This window comes from Pocillopora verrucosa, chromosome 5 (assembly GCF_036669915.1).
Source record: "Pocillopora verrucosa isolate sample1 chromosome 5, ASM3666991v2, whole genome shotgun sequence".
Classification (NCBI taxonomy): Eukaryota; Metazoa; Cnidaria; class Anthozoa; order Scleractinia; family Pocilloporidae; genus Pocillopora; species Pocillopora verrucosa.
This window is the reverse complement of record NC_089316.1, coordinates 6,308,927-6,326,597: the sequence shown is the minus strand read 5'-3', so window position 1 is coordinate 6,326,597 and position 17,671 is coordinate 6,308,927. Positions and strand designations below refer to the sequence as shown.

At 38.3% G+C, this 17,671-nt stretch overlaps 3 protein-coding genes across 3 annotated transcripts; 2 read left to right on the top strand and 1 right to left on the bottom strand.

Annotated features, from left to right (window-relative positions):
• Positions 1 to 1,160: 1,160 nt before the first annotated feature.
• On the top strand, positions 1,161 to 2,345 carry LOC131777847 (failed axon connections homolog). Its single transcript, XM_059094202.2, has 2 exons — positions 1,161 to 1,504; positions 1,904 to 2,345. Exons 1-2 carry the CDS (start codon positions 1,161 to 1,163, stop codon positions 2,343 to 2,345), a joined length of 786 nt encoding a protein of 261 aa, XP_058950185.2.
• Positions 2,346 to 3,567: 1,222 nt separating this feature from the next.
• Positions 3,568 to 14,125, top strand: LOC131777863 (tRNA (guanine(10)-N2)-methyltransferase homolog). Its single transcript, XM_059094220.2, has 15 exons — positions 3,568 to 3,660; positions 4,264 to 4,332; positions 5,634 to 5,707; positions 6,429 to 6,510; positions 6,866 to 6,958; positions 7,581 to 7,715; positions 8,359 to 8,472; positions 8,996 to 9,038; positions 9,490 to 9,570; positions 9,867 to 9,905; positions 10,074 to 10,205; positions 10,556 to 10,628; positions 11,099 to 11,233; positions 11,517 to 11,637; positions 12,285 to 14,125. Exons 1-15 carry the CDS (start codon positions 3,580 to 3,582, stop codon positions 12,375 to 12,377), a joined length of 1,365 nt encoding a protein of 454 aa, XP_058950203.2. The 5' UTR covers positions 3,568 to 3,579; the 3' UTR covers positions 12,378 to 14,125.
• Positions 14,126 to 14,253: 128 nt separating this feature from the next.
• Positions 14,254 to 15,633, bottom strand: LOC131777864 (tropomyosin-1). Its single transcript, XM_059094221.2, has one exon. It carries the CDS (start codon positions 15,299 to 15,301, stop codon positions 14,471 to 14,473), a length of 831 nt encoding a protein of 276 aa, XP_058950204.2. The 5' UTR covers positions 15,302 to 15,633; the 3' UTR covers positions 14,254 to 14,470.
• Positions 15,634 to 17,671: the final 2,038 nt, after the last annotated feature.

The window sequence follows — 17,671 nt, the reverse complement described above, 5'->3', positions numbered from 1 at the left end:
CGAGACAAGGAAACCTGATCTTGCGGGATTTACCCATGTTTATGAAGAAATCAACCTCTATCCTTATTTAGTTCCAAGAGATTAAAATATCTTGATATATTATAGTACACTATGCTAATTTGCAAAAGAAAAGCATTACGTTGATTTTTCTTTGGTAATTTTTAGCCAAATCCGAGCCTGAGATTTACTTGGGGGTCAATTTTTAATTCAATTTCTTGACCCTGACAACTTATTCAGTTTCGGAAAGCTCTGGTATTCTGAAAAAGATGTATGATCGGGAAAAAGCAAAGTGATTCTTATATGCTCCCAACCTAAAAATGGTACCGTCCTAAAAGAGCTCAAGGTACGCAATTCACGAAGAAATAAAGTGCTTAAAAGTCAGACGGTCATTTATTACGGCGAAACATACTTTTTATCACTGAGAACGGGAAGTCTTTCCCTAAGGGGCTTCTCTAACCCCCTTAAGAATATTTCATCGCCACATGTTACGTGAGTTAAGCGAAAAGTGGCTTTGTAAAGACGAAGCGAAACTAATTCAGTTAGAGGGTTATTTTATTGTGGTCGACGCGAAGTTACCTCAGTAAAAGGAATTTCATTTAAGCCGAAACTAGCAACATTATAAAAATTATGTTTATTCATTGCTGGCATCAAAACATTAAAATTTGTCTTCGAAAACCAATATTGAAACGAGCGGAACATATATATGGCGCTGAACATCAAGTATACCGTTCGCTTATGATGACCCTGCGAAAATTTGGCTAAAAGAGTTTCCATGATCGCCGTCAAACTCTAAATGGCTACGTTGAAGGCTTCTCCTTCCCTAGAAAGAACGAGGAAAGCAGTAAAGTGAGTAAATCAATAACAATTAGATGGATATTGAAGAGATAAACCGTCCTCAAAGTTGCGTCAATCTTGCACAATATTGGCTTCCGGCAGAGAAGAATGCGGATCAGTTTCATGTCTTAGTAATGGCGTATTTTAGTTAAATATATCACGTGCAATAACGTCTAAGTTGTTAAGATACCAAATCTATGATTAATTGTATTTATTAAGGGAAGACAACTTATAGCCATCCTCTCTTAAATGCATGTAATAAGGCCTCGCACTGGAAAACCTAAACCAGTTGGATTAAGCAGCGCACCACTTGTAACCTAACTAAGATGCAGATTTTTAAGAAGAAAAAGATAGCTGCCAAGCGAGAAACACTTATCCTACACCAGTTTGCTCCGACAGAGTTGTCAGTTAGTGGTTCTCCGCCTTGTCTGAAGTTGGAAACATTCCTTCGTATGACAAAAATCCCGTACCGGAACGACCATCGCTTAAAGTTTTCCAAGAAGGGAAAAATGCCGTGGATCGAATTTAATGAGCAAGAAATCGCTGATTCAAATTTCTGTATCCATTTTCTGAAAAGGGAATTCAAAGTGGACATTGATTCTCATTTGAACGAGACAGAAAAAGCCATCGCTCACAGTGTTCGAATCATGCTGGAAGAAAACACATATTGGTAAACGTAGCTTTTTAAGGCAATTTGCCTGATTCTTTAAATCTGTATCCTAAAGCAGAATAACAATAGATCATGCCAATAGATAACAAGGATCTCTTAGCTGTGCCTATCAAATTGGTTACAAGGTTATAGTAAGAGATTTCGAGCATATACATATATGTATACATATATTGACGATCTAAGAAGTTCCTTTCGCGAAGAGTCATCTGTTGCTTTCATTTTCACTTGGACTGACACCGTGAAATTTGTTTATTCAGAACATAATCTAAATAGTATCGAAGGGTTTCGCTATACTGCCTCATTTACCATTTACAAAAGTGATGCTAATGTCCTCTTAAGGGGAAAAACGAGGTTCACAGCCTTAAGTTTTCTCACAGAATGTTTATCATCTTTTCATAGGGCTCTTGTTTACTGCCGTTGGCTGTCTGCATTTGGAAAAGAATATCGAGGGAAGCTGTTCACGAAAAAGTTTGGCCATCTCGTCTTCCCCCTCAAACACCTAATAGCTCACCAAATAACGAAGAAAATCAAACGGGATTTATGGGGACATGGCATGGGTCGACACTCGGAACAAGAACTGTATGGAATCGCGCAGAGAGATTTGCTGGCAGTCTCGGAAATTTTAGGCCAGAAGAAATTTCTGTTTGGAGATAAACCTTGCCTTGCCGATGCAGCACTGTTTGCCTTCATTGCTGCATCCGCCTGGGATCTTCCAAAAAGTCCGTTTGACGAACTTATCGAGACAAAAGCACAGAACCTTCATACGCATGCTCAGAGGATGAAAGAGCTTTATTACCCAGACTGGGATGAAATCATCTCTAGAAATATAAATCTCGTTTAAACCCCTACGCTACGTCACCATAAGCAAGTAAATCCTCTATAATTACAAAATGGCCTCAAAGAACAGTTAATCTTTAAGAGAAAGACTCAAAGAACATAAGAAATGGTAGCAAGCAGAAAACAAATAATATAATGAAAAATGAACAAACATATAGATGATAAATGAGACAAGATAAGTGAATAAGAGAAGTGGTTAAGTTATATGTGTTTGTAATCCATGAAAGAGATTAATTTTTTCCTGATAAAAAAACCGGAAGTTTGTCATGCATTTTGATTCAAGTTCAACCGGTTCACCTTGGGCAACAACGAAAACTCCTCATGTTGTTATCGACTGAAGCGGAATGAATTTTGCGACACTTAATTTGGCGCATAGTTTCTCTGTAGAACCATGCCCTCATCAATATGCAGTAGATAGAAGCAAAACAATCACTACACGCCCCTCTTGAATGGCCGGGTTGCCCTATACTTTATGCACAACAGCTAAAATAAATTGTCAGACTGGTTCAGCAGTCAATTTGGTAATCTACATCATCCTTACAAAATGCCTGTCAAAATCGAGACATTAGACATGTTGGGACTTAAAAAAGTTTCTGTTATCTACTTTAACTCTAGCGTGTAATTAAAGAAATGTTATTTTGAACTAAACGCCGCCCTCTAACAAAATCCCCTCTTCGGCTATATTACGCATAGAAACGCTAAAAATTTCGTAAATGCCCCGGCGTTCTTAAAATCGGGCAGATATGATATACTTCGCTGTACATACGTCAATCTTCTCCACTTTCGTGTCTGATTTATCCTTACGTCATCAATGTTTGTCTGATTCATTCACTTTTCATTCAATTTTTGTCGAGTCATGATCGGCATCTGAGAATGATTCATCGCAATCCATCTTTCCCAGCTTCTATACTCATTTTCTCAAAAAAGAGCGGAAATTTAAAGGAGAGAACTCTTCAAGTTGTTTAATGATTTTATTTTAAAGAAAAGAAAGTCCTATCCTGAAGTTATGTTGCTGCTGTTTTTACCATAAAAACTACAAGATAACCATCCCGGCTTTAAAAATCCTCCACGCACCTGCAAGATTGCATAACGCTGAAACATTAGCTGGAAAATCCTGATTTTCAGAATATTTTGAACGGCTTTTTTTTTTTTTTTTTTTTTAACTTTTCGCGCGAGCTGCTGTCGAGGGATACTGCAGAGTACGGCTATACCATACTTCTTTTCGCGCTAAATTCAAAATGGCGGACAAAGCTGAGGTGGAACCGAATGTACAATTTGTGTGTCTTTTTGCCCAAGAACACGTGGATTTTAGAATATCGGTTGGTACACGAAAATTTTCTTCATTGGGTTTCTACTTAAACAGTCAATTTTCTAGTTCTCGGTTTAATCCAGTCGAAACGCAGGCGAAAATAGCGAGCCGAGTGCGCGCTTTGACTGCGTAGATTGTACTGCAAGACTTTTAAAATAATATGGAGCTAGGTGCCTGCTAAATGCACGCAAAAGGAACGAGATATGATCATCATCTGTTTATGATCCACTGAAACACTGATGTTGGCGGGAATGCCAAAAGAGTGAAAGAACTAATTTTTTGAGCAAGAACATTTATGGCAGATTTGGTCTGGCAGAATTGTTGCACTCTCTGTTTGAGATTTATCTAAGCACTGTGATGTATATGTTATGGTTCGAATCTCTCCTGATTTTAGATTTTTGAGACCAGCCTGATTTTCTCTTTTTTTCTTTTATTCGCTATCATAGCATGAAAATAAAAATCAAACTAGTTTTGAAACATTTTAAACTGAGCTAAACATTTTGCAACAACATACTTCTCATCAGAGGTATAATAACTATTTCATTATTTTGGAGTGGACTGCAAGCTTCCATGTGAAGGGAATTAACAATTTTTCTGCCTTGCTTTACGTTAGGAGTTGTTATCAGTCTCTATGATGTTTGGTTTTGAAGTACTTGTGGAGAGTGAGGACCACAGGAAAGAAGTAAGAATCACCTTAATTAATGAGCTGTTCATAAGGCCACTGCAACTTTTTTTCATTGAGCTAAAATGCCTCCTATGATGTTTGGGATAACAGGCAGATTAACCTTTGGTTTTTAATTGCTGTACAGTGAGTTCTAAGACAAACCATTCATACTATAAGCAAAGGTTGTAAGTTCCTAAAGAAACTGTGGTGCTGCATTGGTGGGAGAGTGTAACAGGGTAATTTGGTATTATCAACTGAGTTGATAATGTTAATTGGCTACTGTAAAGAGTTCCAAAGCTGCCTTTTTTGAGCATTAGCCCTTTGTCAGAGTAAATAATCATTTTCAACCTAGTTGATAATACTAAATTACCATCATTTTCAACCTAGTTGATAATACTAAATTACCATCATTTTCAACCTAGTTGATAATACTAAATTACCATGATACCAGAAGTAGTTTTCATGCTGAACTTGGGAATGAAAGAAAGGTCAGCCCTGGGTGATTGCTTTGTAAAGCATGATAGGTATTTCTGTAATAAATGCACTTACAATCATTCAACATTGAATGTTATCATCTAATTGACAAGATTGATATATAATCCTGACTAACCTGAGTATTAGTGACACTTCCACAAGTAAAATACCTGATATAAAATATTGTTTTGAGCATTTGATTATTGTGACTTCTATCTGTTTCTTAATTGTATCCATTATTTTGTGAACAGGCACCTTAGTACCCTGTTTTTAAGGGGTTGCAAAAAGACTGGAAACAAAATTTTGTTACCAAGCCCAGTCTTCTGTTTCATGTAAAGCATCTACATGTACATCAACCATTTAAATCCCAGAGGCTGATTGCTAATTCTCTCCTCTAGCTGCTACACATTTCCTTTTGAATTAGTTATAAGAATTTGGTGTTAGATCAAGAGTACAACCTCCACCTGATAAGTTTGAATATTCTCAATACCTGTTTTGTGGATAATGTATGGATATTATAGGGAGAAGTTACGTGTCAATCACTTCTGGGAGTTAAAGGTTTAAGGCGTCTCACTTGACATTTTAGCCAGAAGCTTTGTTTCTTAGGGACAACCCTGTGTGGAATGACTGTGTGGTTTTCTTGGGTTTGATACCCAACTCTCTCTACATTGTGGTATGAATTCAAACTACTAATGAAAAAAACCAAAGGAACTAAAAAAACTGAGAAAAATTACTGGTTTGGTAAGGATGACTAGGGTTGGCCAGTTAATGTTTACACAAAGTTAACAAGATGTTTTATAAAACTAATACTTTTGTTTGTTATCACTTCCTCTTCTTTGCCCTAGAATCCTTATCTTGTAGTCTGTTTGCCAAGTGAAGACTGTGCAAGGAAGCTGTTATCCAGAACAGTTTCCATAAAGTGAGTTACTTATAAGTCATTTTAAACCTTGTTATCTATTTTAACCATTGAAAGGCCTTGCCTCAACTGAAATATTAGCTTACTGCGGTAGACACATGTAACCTTGAAGCATGTAAGTCTGTTCCAAAGCAGGGTCCAGTATGGTGCAAGATCCACTACACAGAATATTGCAGGCTATTTGAAACAAAATATGCCAGTAACCTTTTGATCCTATATTGTTCATGTATTTGGGAAAAAATGCATCCGTGCTGGTTAGCTGAGAGACCCCAGGGATTTCATAAGCGTTAAGATAATATGCTTCTTGGACAGACTTCAGTTACTCATTGGATCCTCATGTACATGTGTAAATATTGTACACAATAGTTAGATAGATGCAAAATGCAAAATTGGACAGAAACCAACTTGAAGAGGCACAGTGGTTTAAATTGGTCAGTGCACTGGACTCTGGGTTGAGAGGCCCAGGTTTTAGGACCTGGCCAGGACAATGCTTTGTGTTCTTGAACTTCACTCTCACAGAGCCTCTGTTAAGTACACACTTAATTTGGAGCCTCACTCTGCTGTGTGCCCGACACCTTCATGGTGAAAGCAATTAAAAAAAAAATACATAAAAAAAAAAATAAATAAAAAAAAAAACTAGGAGGTCAATTTCTTGGTGTTTTTCAATTCATAAAATACATGTTCCTATTAGCATTCTTTATAATTGTGCTTAATTTACATTTAGGTCTGTCTATGAATTGTGGGGACAAGGGGAAAATTTAACAGCATTAAAGGAGAACCTTCTCCAATATCCACCTGATAAAATGGTAAATGGTCTTCCCATTGTTGTTGTTGTTGTTTTGGTTGTGAAGATAGTCACAATTCACTTTTCGGTTTTATGTCAACAAGAAATTAGTTTATAGGTACCTAGTTTTCAAAAGAAAATTTGTTCACTCTGGCCCTCACCAGAAATTTTCTAATTAGTCTTTATCTGATCCTACAAAATGTAGGTACATGACACAAATTTGATGTGGAAAAGATCACACTGGTTCCAGAATTTACCCTGAGGAAGAATAAAAACTAGTAATTAGTATGATTGATAAAATTGGAGTTATAAAGATCTTGACTACTAACTATAGCTGATTTACTAAATGTCTGATTCCTTTCATTTTTGTCTTCCAGAGAGCTTTCACATCCAGTGACAAATCTTTTAAAATCAGCATTGAGTCCTTTAATAAAAAGTTGTCCATAAATCAACAAAGAGAGTTAATTGATGTAAGTAAATGACTATTACTTTAAAATTTAAAACTCGGAAAAATCCAGAAGAATTTTTCATGGTTTATGGTACTCTCATAGTGTATAATAATTATATACTAAAATTTTTGTTAATGCAGAAAAAGTGTTTACCTGATCATAAGCCTGAAAAATTACTTATTATATCTGACCTTTATCTCTCATGGTTTGTGGTTCTCGCTATATACAAGTTCATGTCCTTGTACAGCTCAGAGATTTGTCTGAATTTTATTTTAAGGGTAACACAGTTGTTGGTGAACCAGTGGTTTTTGTAAGACCCTCACTATCCACTCCCCCCTCAAAAAATAAAAACAATCATCTGCTCCTTATTTGACCAGGCTGCTGTTGCTATCGGTATTTGACCCACTAGAGCATTTGTGTTGTTAAGGTATCATTATGATGTCAAAATGATTTGTCTAATTTTTTTTAATGGTTTCAAATTCAGTTTAATAATTCTTTGTGTGAATTTGATTTAAAAGTATACACCATGGAGCATATGGTCTGTTGTTTGCTTGTTTCACGGTTTGGTTGTTGTTGCTGCTTTTTTCATTTACATTGTTTAGTTTTTAAGCAAATTGAGAAAAGCACACCTTGTTATCCACAGCAATTCCAATTCCTTCCTTTTCAAGGCTGTGTGAATCTGACAGCTCCTGATAATCTGTTTGCACTGTTGTTGGATTATGGAGATGACCCCAATGAAGCCCCACCCAGTCCCCAGAGGTTGTTCTTTGGTCGCTTGGTAAGGATCCAGAAATCTTCTATATAATGTTATGGATAATAACTGTAGGGTAGATTTAAGTTTCCAAAATTTCCTAGAATGCTTAGTCATGCGGACATGCATACACGAACTTTCTAATGTCATTCTAGAACGTTCTAATAGGTCACGTATCTATGATTCAATACGATCGAAATAGTTGTGTTGTAAGCTTCCGGAATGATATGGAATATTTTGTAAATGGACTTCAGCCGTGTAGCAGTATAAGTAGTAGTAGTAGTTGTTGTTGTCGTCGGAGTTATGTCAGGAGAGAGCTACTGCGGAAGATTGTTCTTTGCAAGGATTTTGGAGAAAGCTATGTTTGTGTCGGTGGTGAGCTTAGTCATGGTCTATAGAGGGGTTAAGTAAGTTTATTGAGGATAAATGCCTTTATTGTCTATTGGATTTGCTCCAAAATAAAGACATTACACGTCGTTTAATAATTAAACGTATTTGAGTTTATAGGAATGAAGCTTTCTTTATATCGGTGAAATTATACCGTTATAATAAAAGAATTTAATAGTGGCACACTATGTGTTTACTTCGAAGGGAGTAAGCACTTAAAATTCATAGTTTACTTATGTTATTGAAACGAGATTCATTGAAATATATTTTTATTTACATGCAGGTGGGACACGGTCAGCGTCACTTGTTCAAACAGTATTCACTCAAGACAAGGCGTTTTATCGGCAACACATCCATGGATCCACAACTGTCATTCCTGATGGCCAATCAGGGACAGGTATATCAATATATTTTAAGAAATAAAACAACCGCATTTTTCGATGGCTTGAATTGTCCTCAACAGGATCTGGTTGTCATCATAACGTGAAAGGGGCTTATTTGTGGTAACTTCGCGCACCGCCAGAAAAATTGCGCTGCTGTAAAAAAATTTTTTTCCCAACTTCGGAAATGTTCGCGCTCTGTTTTAATCGTTTTAGCAAAAAGACTCAAACAAAACCCAAATTATTGCTCAAATTTTAGGGTAAAAGCTCTTTAAAGTTCGCGATAGCAAAGAATGAAATCTTCCCATTTCGCTTTTATTACTTTTGCACAATGCCGTACTTTGTGTATTTGTGGATGAAAGTGCCTCTGCGAGCCAACGAGTAGCAACACTCTTTGTCGCTTCTTGCTGATGAAACTGGGATGAGCATCACGAGAATGGTGCTTCTGACACGTGAGCTCACTTAACCTTTCTTCACGTGTATGGAGAAACAAGTTTTGAGGTTTTACGGTTTTAAATTTATTGTTTGTAATATTTACAGGTTCGTTCAGGCAATCTTGTCTTTGATCCCTTTGTTGGAACAGGTGAGCTTCCGCGCTGTTTTTTTAATTATTTATTTACTTATTTTAACGTTTTTCGTTGTCGTTCGTGTTGATTTGGCTGTGCCATTTTACTTAAGCTTCCAGATCAAATTTGTACTTCTCCTTATTGTAAACTTTACAATTTTTATGATGTTAGTTCAGAGAATTTAGCATCGGATCAACTAATTATCCCCAAATTGATATTTTTCTTTATTCTCATCACTTATCTAGTTGTTATTGTATTGATATTGTAAGGAGAAATCCTCTCTTGGTCACTCATCGAAGTTAAAGGGTTAAACATCGCATGTCTTAGATTTCATGCATAAGACTTTACGTTAAGTCAACCACGAAAAATATCCTGTTCTGGTATGGATAGCTAGGTAATGGTCTTAAAAATTTATGTGCAACTCGATGCACATAAGTTGTCATTTTAACAAAGCTTTGTCTCTTATAGGTAGTGTTCTTGTGGCCTGCGCTCATTTTGGTGCCCATGTGATGGGAAGTGACATAGATTATACACTGCTTCATGGTAGAGGTACTCGATCTGTTATTTTTTCTCAAAATCCTTTTTGACCATCAGCACAAAAGCTCGAGGGCTCCGTCCACGCTACTCCAGAGATATCTAAAAACACTTCTTTTCAAAGTGTTCTTCAAAACGGCTTCAATTGAAATTGTCATCATTGTATCTTAGTGTGGTATGAAAACAAATCAGGCCTTTTTCGAGAGGGGGAGACGTGGGGGGGGAGGGGGACGTGGCAGTTTAGCCTTCCGCATCATATACAGGGGGCATCCTTTAAAATCTTTTCCATGTATTTTTTTCCTTCCCCCTAGGTAGAAGTTCACGAGCCGAAAGGAAAGGCCAGTGGAGAGGTACGAAAAATCTTCCTTTTTAACCTCCAGAAAACTTAGGGTATTAATCCTACCACTCTCTGGTTTGATCATTTGACGAATTCTCATTGTAATTTTGCGACACCGTAGAAACCTTCTGGTAGTGAGAATTTGTATACAAGTATGTTCATTTTTCCTCTGTTTCTTTAGGTCGCGATGAGAATTTTCGGGCAAATTTTGCACAGTATGGACTCGACAGTTATTTCGTTGATATACTCATAGCTGACGCGGGGAGACTTGGACTGCGAGAAATTCCTTTGTTTGATGCAATCATAACAGACCGTGAGTAGAAACACAGACTGCATATCAGTTAGCTTGGAAAGACTATCTTACTGTCGTGGTGAATTCTATACCTCATTTTCTTCTCTTCCCTGGGAGAGTAAATTATTTTTGTTTTAATGGTTTAACTTGCTATTTGACTGGTAGAGAAATATCACGCTCCCTTCTCAACCTTTCAGATGAAAATAAAACTAAACGCAACTAGCGTTCTACTGCGCAGCAGACCGTGAGTTTGCTTATCCGTGAAGGAAACAAATTTCTTGTGGTAACGTGTCTGTTTCGCTTGTCAGTGCTGTTTTATGTCGTTGATAATTTTGTATTTATACTTCCTTTCTTTCTTTCAATCGCTTCAGCACCTTATGGAATCCGAGAAGGAGCTCGTAAGTTAGACACAAATATGGAAATTCATGAGGAGAATGAGAGTGTGTAAGTAGAAATATGTCTAAAATGAAATGAATGGAATGGAAAAAGGAGGAAAGAAATGTAGAACGAAGGAAAGAAAGAAGGAAGGAACCTTCAGCCAGAAACACACAAACAGACAGCTTGTCAATCAGTCAGTCAGTCAGAGTGCGAGTCAGTCAGTCCGACCGACGCTCAGACAGACAAACTTGCCAACTAGGTGGCCATATCAGACAGTCAGACACATTTCTTCAGTCAGTTGGTCAGTCAGTGAGTCATTCAGTCTGTCTGTCTGTTTGTCTGTCTGTCTATCTGTCAATCATTCGGGTATTTAGTCAGTCAGTCAGTTCATCGGTCAGTCTGTCTGTCTATCTGTCAGTTAATCGATCGGTCAGTCAGTCAGTCAGTCAAATGAACAGACAAAGAGAAAAAAAGTAAGGCGACTTATTTTAATTTTATTAGTACAGAAAGCAACCAAGGTCTGTGTTCGTTTTCAGTGATCAGACGTCGCCGTGTTCAGCGGTGCGTGGCTGTCGTCTGTCAGAGATACTCACAGCATTATTAGACCTAGCCGCGCGACATCTTGTTCTTCACGGCCGGCTGGTCTACTGGCTTCCAATTTATCGACCAAGGTAAATACTGTTGTTTTCCTTTACTATCATTTTCGTTGATTCTGCGACACAGGCCACTTGGAAAATCCGAGTCGGCTTCCACGTGAACCTGCTGCGATAGGTTACAGGTCGCTGAGCTACGAATTAGCTGCGGCAGGAGGGGTCTTCTGTCTGATAAGCTCCCTTAAGGTTTCCTAAATGTGTCTTGCGCTATGGTTGCACTAGAACCCCGAAGCTTTAAATTCTTTTGTATCTATAGCGTGACAAGGACACATTGTTTTCTGTTCTTTTTACGTACACCTAGTTATTCAGACGAGTTTCTTCCCAGTCACCCATGCCTCAGACTTGTAGCGAACAGTGAGCAGGGTTTATCTAGACATGTTTCTCGGCGACTGATCACCATGGAAAAGATCAAAGAGAACGCGGTAAGAGTTCCTTGTAAAATTCATAGGAAGGAGTATCTTTATTTTTTCAAGGAGATACATGTATATGTATACTTACGTGTCAGAGTTTTCCCCTGTGCGTTCAGCAGTGCTGAAAAATTTGCGGTGACCCATCACTGTCGCAGATTAGACTGGTTTCCATACCCTTAACCATTTACGCCTTAACATCAGTATGCTTATTCTCCATACTGATCTCTGTAAATTTCCTAAATTGCTGATAAGGAGAATTTGTTTGATAACCAAGAGCTTCGTTAGTTGGTGATCATTTCTCCTGTGATTTAGGGAAGATATCGTTGGGAGAAATTGGTAGCCAGTCAGTCGCAGGAGTTGCAGCATTATCTATTAGCAGTGTTGCTACTTCCTCTGAATGTGATGTCAATCTATCGCAGGTGTAACCCCCCCCCCCCCCCACCCCACTACATTTCGTGAGGTTTTCGGTGTTAATGCTCTTGGGTGGAGAGAGACACCTTGCTGTAACGGTTGTTCGACTTGTGCCAAATGCATGATTTAAAAAAAAAAATTAAAAAGAGAAAACATTCACTGACAACTCACTTGCTTGACACACAAACTTCTGAAAATTTAAGTTTGTTGAAGAAAAGTAACTAGAACATAAGTACCCTTTATTGCAGGTGGGAGGCCCAAATATGTCCGTGGTACATCAAAAGTTCTTGGAATCGTGCGATAACTTTAGGGATAATTACTTCAGCCAGCAAAGCACGTGACCTTTGAAATAATGTACATTATGAAATCGAAGCACACCATGCCTCGATGTCATGATGTACATCATTTCACGTGACGCACCGTTATGTGATCGTGTTTGGAAGAACTCCGATGACGGGAAGCCGCTAGACGCATTCTCGTCTTACGAACGGTTTCATCTACTGGTGTTGAAAGTCGACTTCCAGAGGTTCGATTCTTGTATATTGCAAGATATCTATCCCGTCCTTTTATCTGTTGCAAATCTTAAAAATTGAAAAAAAAAATCGGATCAAGTTTCATTCCAATGAGTTCTCCATGGATACTGATTCCAGGGGAAAATGAGCAAATGCATGCTGTGTTAATGACATCGATCTTTTAAATTTCCCATCAGTCTCTTATAAAAAAAAAATTGCAACGAAACTAACACCCCAAAAAGGCAATAACAACAAAAAAGCAACGACCAAACAACCGAAGAAAAAAACAAAAACATTTTTTTAAAGAAATCGCCTTGTACCTGTAAACCTCTATAATTACAAGGTTTGGAACAAGTCTTGTTCAAAGCTCTTACACCCTGACTGATAACTTTTTTGTTCTCAGGTTGTTAAACTAAACTAAACGATTGCCTTGAATGCTATAAGGACTTCTAAATCAACTTTTGGAGTCCACCCTGTACTTAAGATCTGATAATTGATTCTCCCTTCTTGCCTGTCATGAATTTCTTTCCAAATTAGTTAAGAGAATGCAGTGCTACAACAAGAAATTACCCTATCGTAGATCAAGTCGTCAAATCTTACTCCATCGAATGGTAATCGCTTTTGAAGATAAGAAAGGACAGAATGCTTAGACAAGCACGTAATTTTCAATCGATTGTCGATGGTAATCCGTGACTGCGTGCACTTTGTCGTTGGTCCAAAAATAAAACTAATCAAGATCCCGTCCTGCGCCTTTGTCAATTTTTTTTTTTTTTTTTTTTTTTTAGCATTGGTGGACTTGTTATTTTTCTTCGACGGTTTCGATTGACTGTTGTCATTACTTTGGAATTATTTCGCCGACACTCAGTTCAAATGCGTTCTGTTATCTTAGTCCGTGTGAACATGTCTTGCCGGTTGTTTCCCAGATCTTCATTTCACAGCATCCCTGCTGTACTGTTGGGTTCAGCAACCCACGCTTTCGTCACGAAGTAGACCTTTCAGGTCAAGTTTCCAACAGAGGCGACATTAGAGGCAGATGGACCACACAAAAATGATTTCTTCCAGTTGGTTGTCCGAAGCAGTTTGAACCAGATCAAACTGTGCATTGGAAAAGGATTGGAACCGACTTTTCTATGTAACTCAATTTTAGTAACAACTACAGCTATTGACAAAATAGATGCAAGCTCCATGATATGGATTACTGCCAGCTTTTATTCTCTATCGCTTTGAGCTCTTTGTCTCTTCGATAATTGACTGGTTTTTTTACGGCTCAGCCCATTACAATTGATTTTGAAAAAGCAGGAAACGATTAAGCATAAATTGATTTGAAATACAGAAGGTAGACACACTTGAAATTTGAACTTGAAATACAATGTTGCACTTCAACTCTTTAGCCAGGAATTTGCAACAATGGAAAGCGTGTTTTCTTTGTAACTTGTAACTCTCTTAAACCGAGCATGTCTTTGTTGTTCTTGCCCGGCTGAGTATTTGTTCCGGAGGCGTGTTGTGGTTGTAGTAATACTCTAATGTGTTGCGTTTCTATCTCGGATAAAAGAATTTCAAAAGATTGCCGGGTCATCGAGTTCACGATATCTAGACTAAAACAAACTAAAAATATCCCACTCAGACGACTTTTACGCTGGGATAATTACCCTTAATTTGAATTTTTTTTGTTAAAAATCCGATTTCGATAAACACCAAACAACGCTCGAGGAAACGTGAATTTTAATATCAAATTAAGGTGGTTGTTTTGGGCAGTCTTGCGGAATATTTTGACGAGACACTAATTTAAAGGCTGTACTTGAATGATCTTAAAAATGAAAAATTGAAGTCTTGATGTCGCTCTGCGCACTAATCTCCTTTCCCGCATAAGTTGGTATTACGGATTCTTTGTGAGATTACGAGATTTTTGCGTGCTGTATAGTTTATTCTGTTGAAGTAGGTGGAACAGGACCTGAAGACGGGGCACCGTTAACAAGTCTAGATCTTCGAAGCCATAGTGTCACTGTCCAGGGTTCGATCGACTTTTCACCGTTTGTTTGTTCCAGGATACTTGAAGTTCGCTTCTTTTTCATGGTATACATTTCGATTTGATCTTCCAACTCGATTATTCGATTCTCGAGTTCAGATTCCAAGTTTTCGTTTTCTTGAGCTCGTGCAATGGCGTGTTGCACTTTACTCTCTAAATGTTCCGTTTGAAGCTTCCGTGTTTCCCGTAGTTTTCTTGATTGCTCCAAGACTTCAACACGTTCTCTCAAAGCCGCTAATTCTTCCTGTAGTGACATTGCAGTGGTTTCCAATCGGATACAGCGTTCTCGAGACGCCTCCGTTTGCAAGCGCAATTCGTGTTCTCTGTTAGCGCACGCTAAACACTTCCTCTGAGCGATTTTAGTTCTCTCATTAATTGACGCAATGGTGGTATCGATTTCGCTGACATATTTACTGCTATGATTCTCCATCCTTAATTCAGCTCCTGTGCTGGTTATTTCTTCGAGGAATCTATTTAAGGCATCCCATTTTCTTTGTACACCATCGACGAGAGATTCGACTTTTTCTAGTTGCGACTCCTTTTTCGAAATTAACGCTTCCACTCTTGCCTTCGATCTCCTGGTGCTATCAAAGCTTTCTTGTACAAGTTGAAGACTTTCTTTCGCTTTTTCAGTCCTTTTTCCCGCCTCCTGTATCTTGCTCTTGAAAGTCGCTATTTTCTTACGGACCATGTCGGCACCTTTTCTGTCCAAGGCCATATTTTTCATCAACCCTTGTGACGCTGTTTATAAATGTTTATGCTCGCAGATATTGTTGTTACCACACTCCCAAGGGTAGTAAAATCGGTCTAAAGATTTCCTCCGAGGCTAACCTATATTTGCGTGCTTTAAGGCACCTTCTTCCTTAAGGGACAACATATTGTGTCAGCTGCACTTTACTTCATTACCTTGCCAAAGGATTAGACAGTTAATGACATGGGTTGAGCTATCGAAACCTTTCCACTTGATAATTGTCATTTCCCGATGGCACGTGACCGATATGGAAAATAATCGTCTTGAAATTGATTTAGTTCGAGACCTACATCTATGCAACAAGGAGGACAAACATGTTAAACTTAAAAAATTACCTTTGAAGGCTTATTGCTTCGTTTGAATCTGCAGTTTTTCCACTTTGTAGAAGCAAATATTGGATTTAAATGTCTTTGTGGGGGCCCAGGGTTATGGGAAACGGTCATCAGGTTGTGTTTGTGTACGTATAAGATTTCACTATCAACATCAGTGTATTTGGAGAGGAATCACTGAATGTTATCTCCTCGATTGCGTCTGAGAATGATTAAAATGCCAGACAACATGCGGTGCGAGTTGTTCTGCGTGCTTTTTCAGCAGAAACGCGCTTAAGACTTGAACAGGTAGAGATAATCAGAAAGGGCCTCTCCAGCCTAACGCAATGGCTAAAATATGATGTGGCTTACCGTCGGTCCTGTGCCATGGCGCTACCCTTGTATCTCACTACTCTTGGTAAGCACGATAATGACTTTAAGATAGGTAGAGAAGGAGGAATTCAGGAATACCTCGATTAACCCTCCCCCCCTTCCAACCTCCACCCCACCCCCCACCCCCCCACCCCCGCTTTTCCTTTGCATTGAATGACTATTGTCCGATTCCCTGTGATAATCCTGCGAAGAAAAAAGGCACCAAAAGAGTCTTCGATCATAAGTGCTATTAATCATAAGACGGAGGGTGCGTGTAAACGGTTGTATCAGAAACCTACGATGCTGGCATCGGACAGTAAGACCACTCTCGGTATCAATAATTTCCGCTCGTGATAGAATCGAGCGAAGATGAAGAATAAGAAGAAGGACGGAGAAGAAAAGACAGAAGGCTTAGTTTTGTTCCTTTTTTTTCTCTTCTTAAATCAACCCGAGTAACTTGTTAACTTGTTAATGTGGGTAGCACGTTTTTGGGCGGTGATGATGGTGAAATGCGTTTCATTTCTTTTCCAGCGTTGATGCCTCTCATGTCATCGAGTGTCTATCACGGCAGCTGGAATTTTTGTGCGCCCTGTAGCGTTTTGCTCTTATGTCATCAGATGTCAAGTTTGCGGGCTATTTCGCTCAAAGAAGTGATCAGGTTCATTGTGTCCAATATTTTCGCTCGTTAGTTTGTTTTGTTCCACTTCTACAAGGGTCTTTGAAGTAGTTTTCAGTCGTTAGTGTTGTTAGCGCTTTAAAGCTTTCCCCAAACTCTTTTCAGTGTTCTATACTAATCTCTTCTTGTTAAAACAAATCACATGCAGAGCTCATGCTTCTTACGCGGAAGAGGTCAACTGTATACCATTTCTGTTAACATTAGTCTTATTACTATTATTTACCTTGTGCATATAAGTAAAAAAAAAATTTAAAAATTGCTAATTGTGACATGAACTTTCTTGAAATGACATCGGTAAAGATGTCCTGCTTGCCATGAAACCTTTTCACCATTTCTAGTTTACAAACAAAACCACGACAAAAATGTTAAAAGCTTAACAAATATTTATTTTGAATAATCAAAAATTAATAGTTGTTAAATAATTTCTTGGTTTCCTTGATACAAATCGACATACATGGCCTGAACGTTCATTTTTACGATACGAACATCTTACTCGATTGTTATATATTATATATTATTATTAACAAACGGAGATTTACGCGGTAAAAAGCATCGAGATAAAAATAGTCCCTTCGCGCTATAGAAGCCAGGTCATACGATTTTTTCCACTCGTGAAAAACGACGTATCGACGCTCTGATTGGCTATATCATTATTTTCACAAGTGAACAAAACTGTGTCGCTCGCTCGCCGCTCGCTGCTTGTCTTGACTGACAAATAGCACATTTCTCGGTGCTTAGGCGCATTTTTCTTTAGAAAGATGGCTTCAAATCAGACTAACCGTTTTCAGAGCCTAGATTCATCAGTAGAAGAGTTCAGAGACTGACAGGAAAATGAAAACACCAAGAAAAAGACCAAACACGATGTTGCTCTGTTCCACGAATTTGTTGCTTTTATAAGGCGAGACGAGACAAATGGACGAATTGACTCCTCAAGAGCTGAACAAGTTTCTCAGCCAGTTCCTTATAACGGTTCGTAGAACTATTTCGACA

Coding starts and splice junctions, on each gene's coding strand:
- LOC131777863 (XM_059094220.2), top strand. CDS start 3,580: ATGGCGGACAAAGCTGAGGTGGAACCGAATGTACAATTTGTGTGTCTT. Junction 5,708..6,428: donor TCCAGAACAGTTTCCATAAA/GTGAGTTACTTA, acceptor ATTTACATTTAG/GTCTGTCTATGAATTGTGGG. Junction 9,039..9,489: donor TGATCCCTTTGTTGGAACAG/GTGAGCTTCCGC, acceptor TGTCTCTTATAG/GTAGTGTTCTTGTGGCCTGC.
- LOC131777847 (XM_059094202.2), top strand. CDS start 1,161: ATGCAGATTTTTAAGAAGAAAAAGATAGCTGCCAAGCGAGAAACACTT. Junction 1,505..1,903: donor CTGGAAGAAAACACATATTG/GTAAACGTAGCT, acceptor ATCTTTTCATAG/GGCTCTTGTTTACTGCCGTT.
- LOC131777864 (XM_059094221.2), bottom strand. CDS start 15,301: ATGAAAAATATGGCCTTGGACAGAAAAGGTGCCGACATGGTCCGTAAG.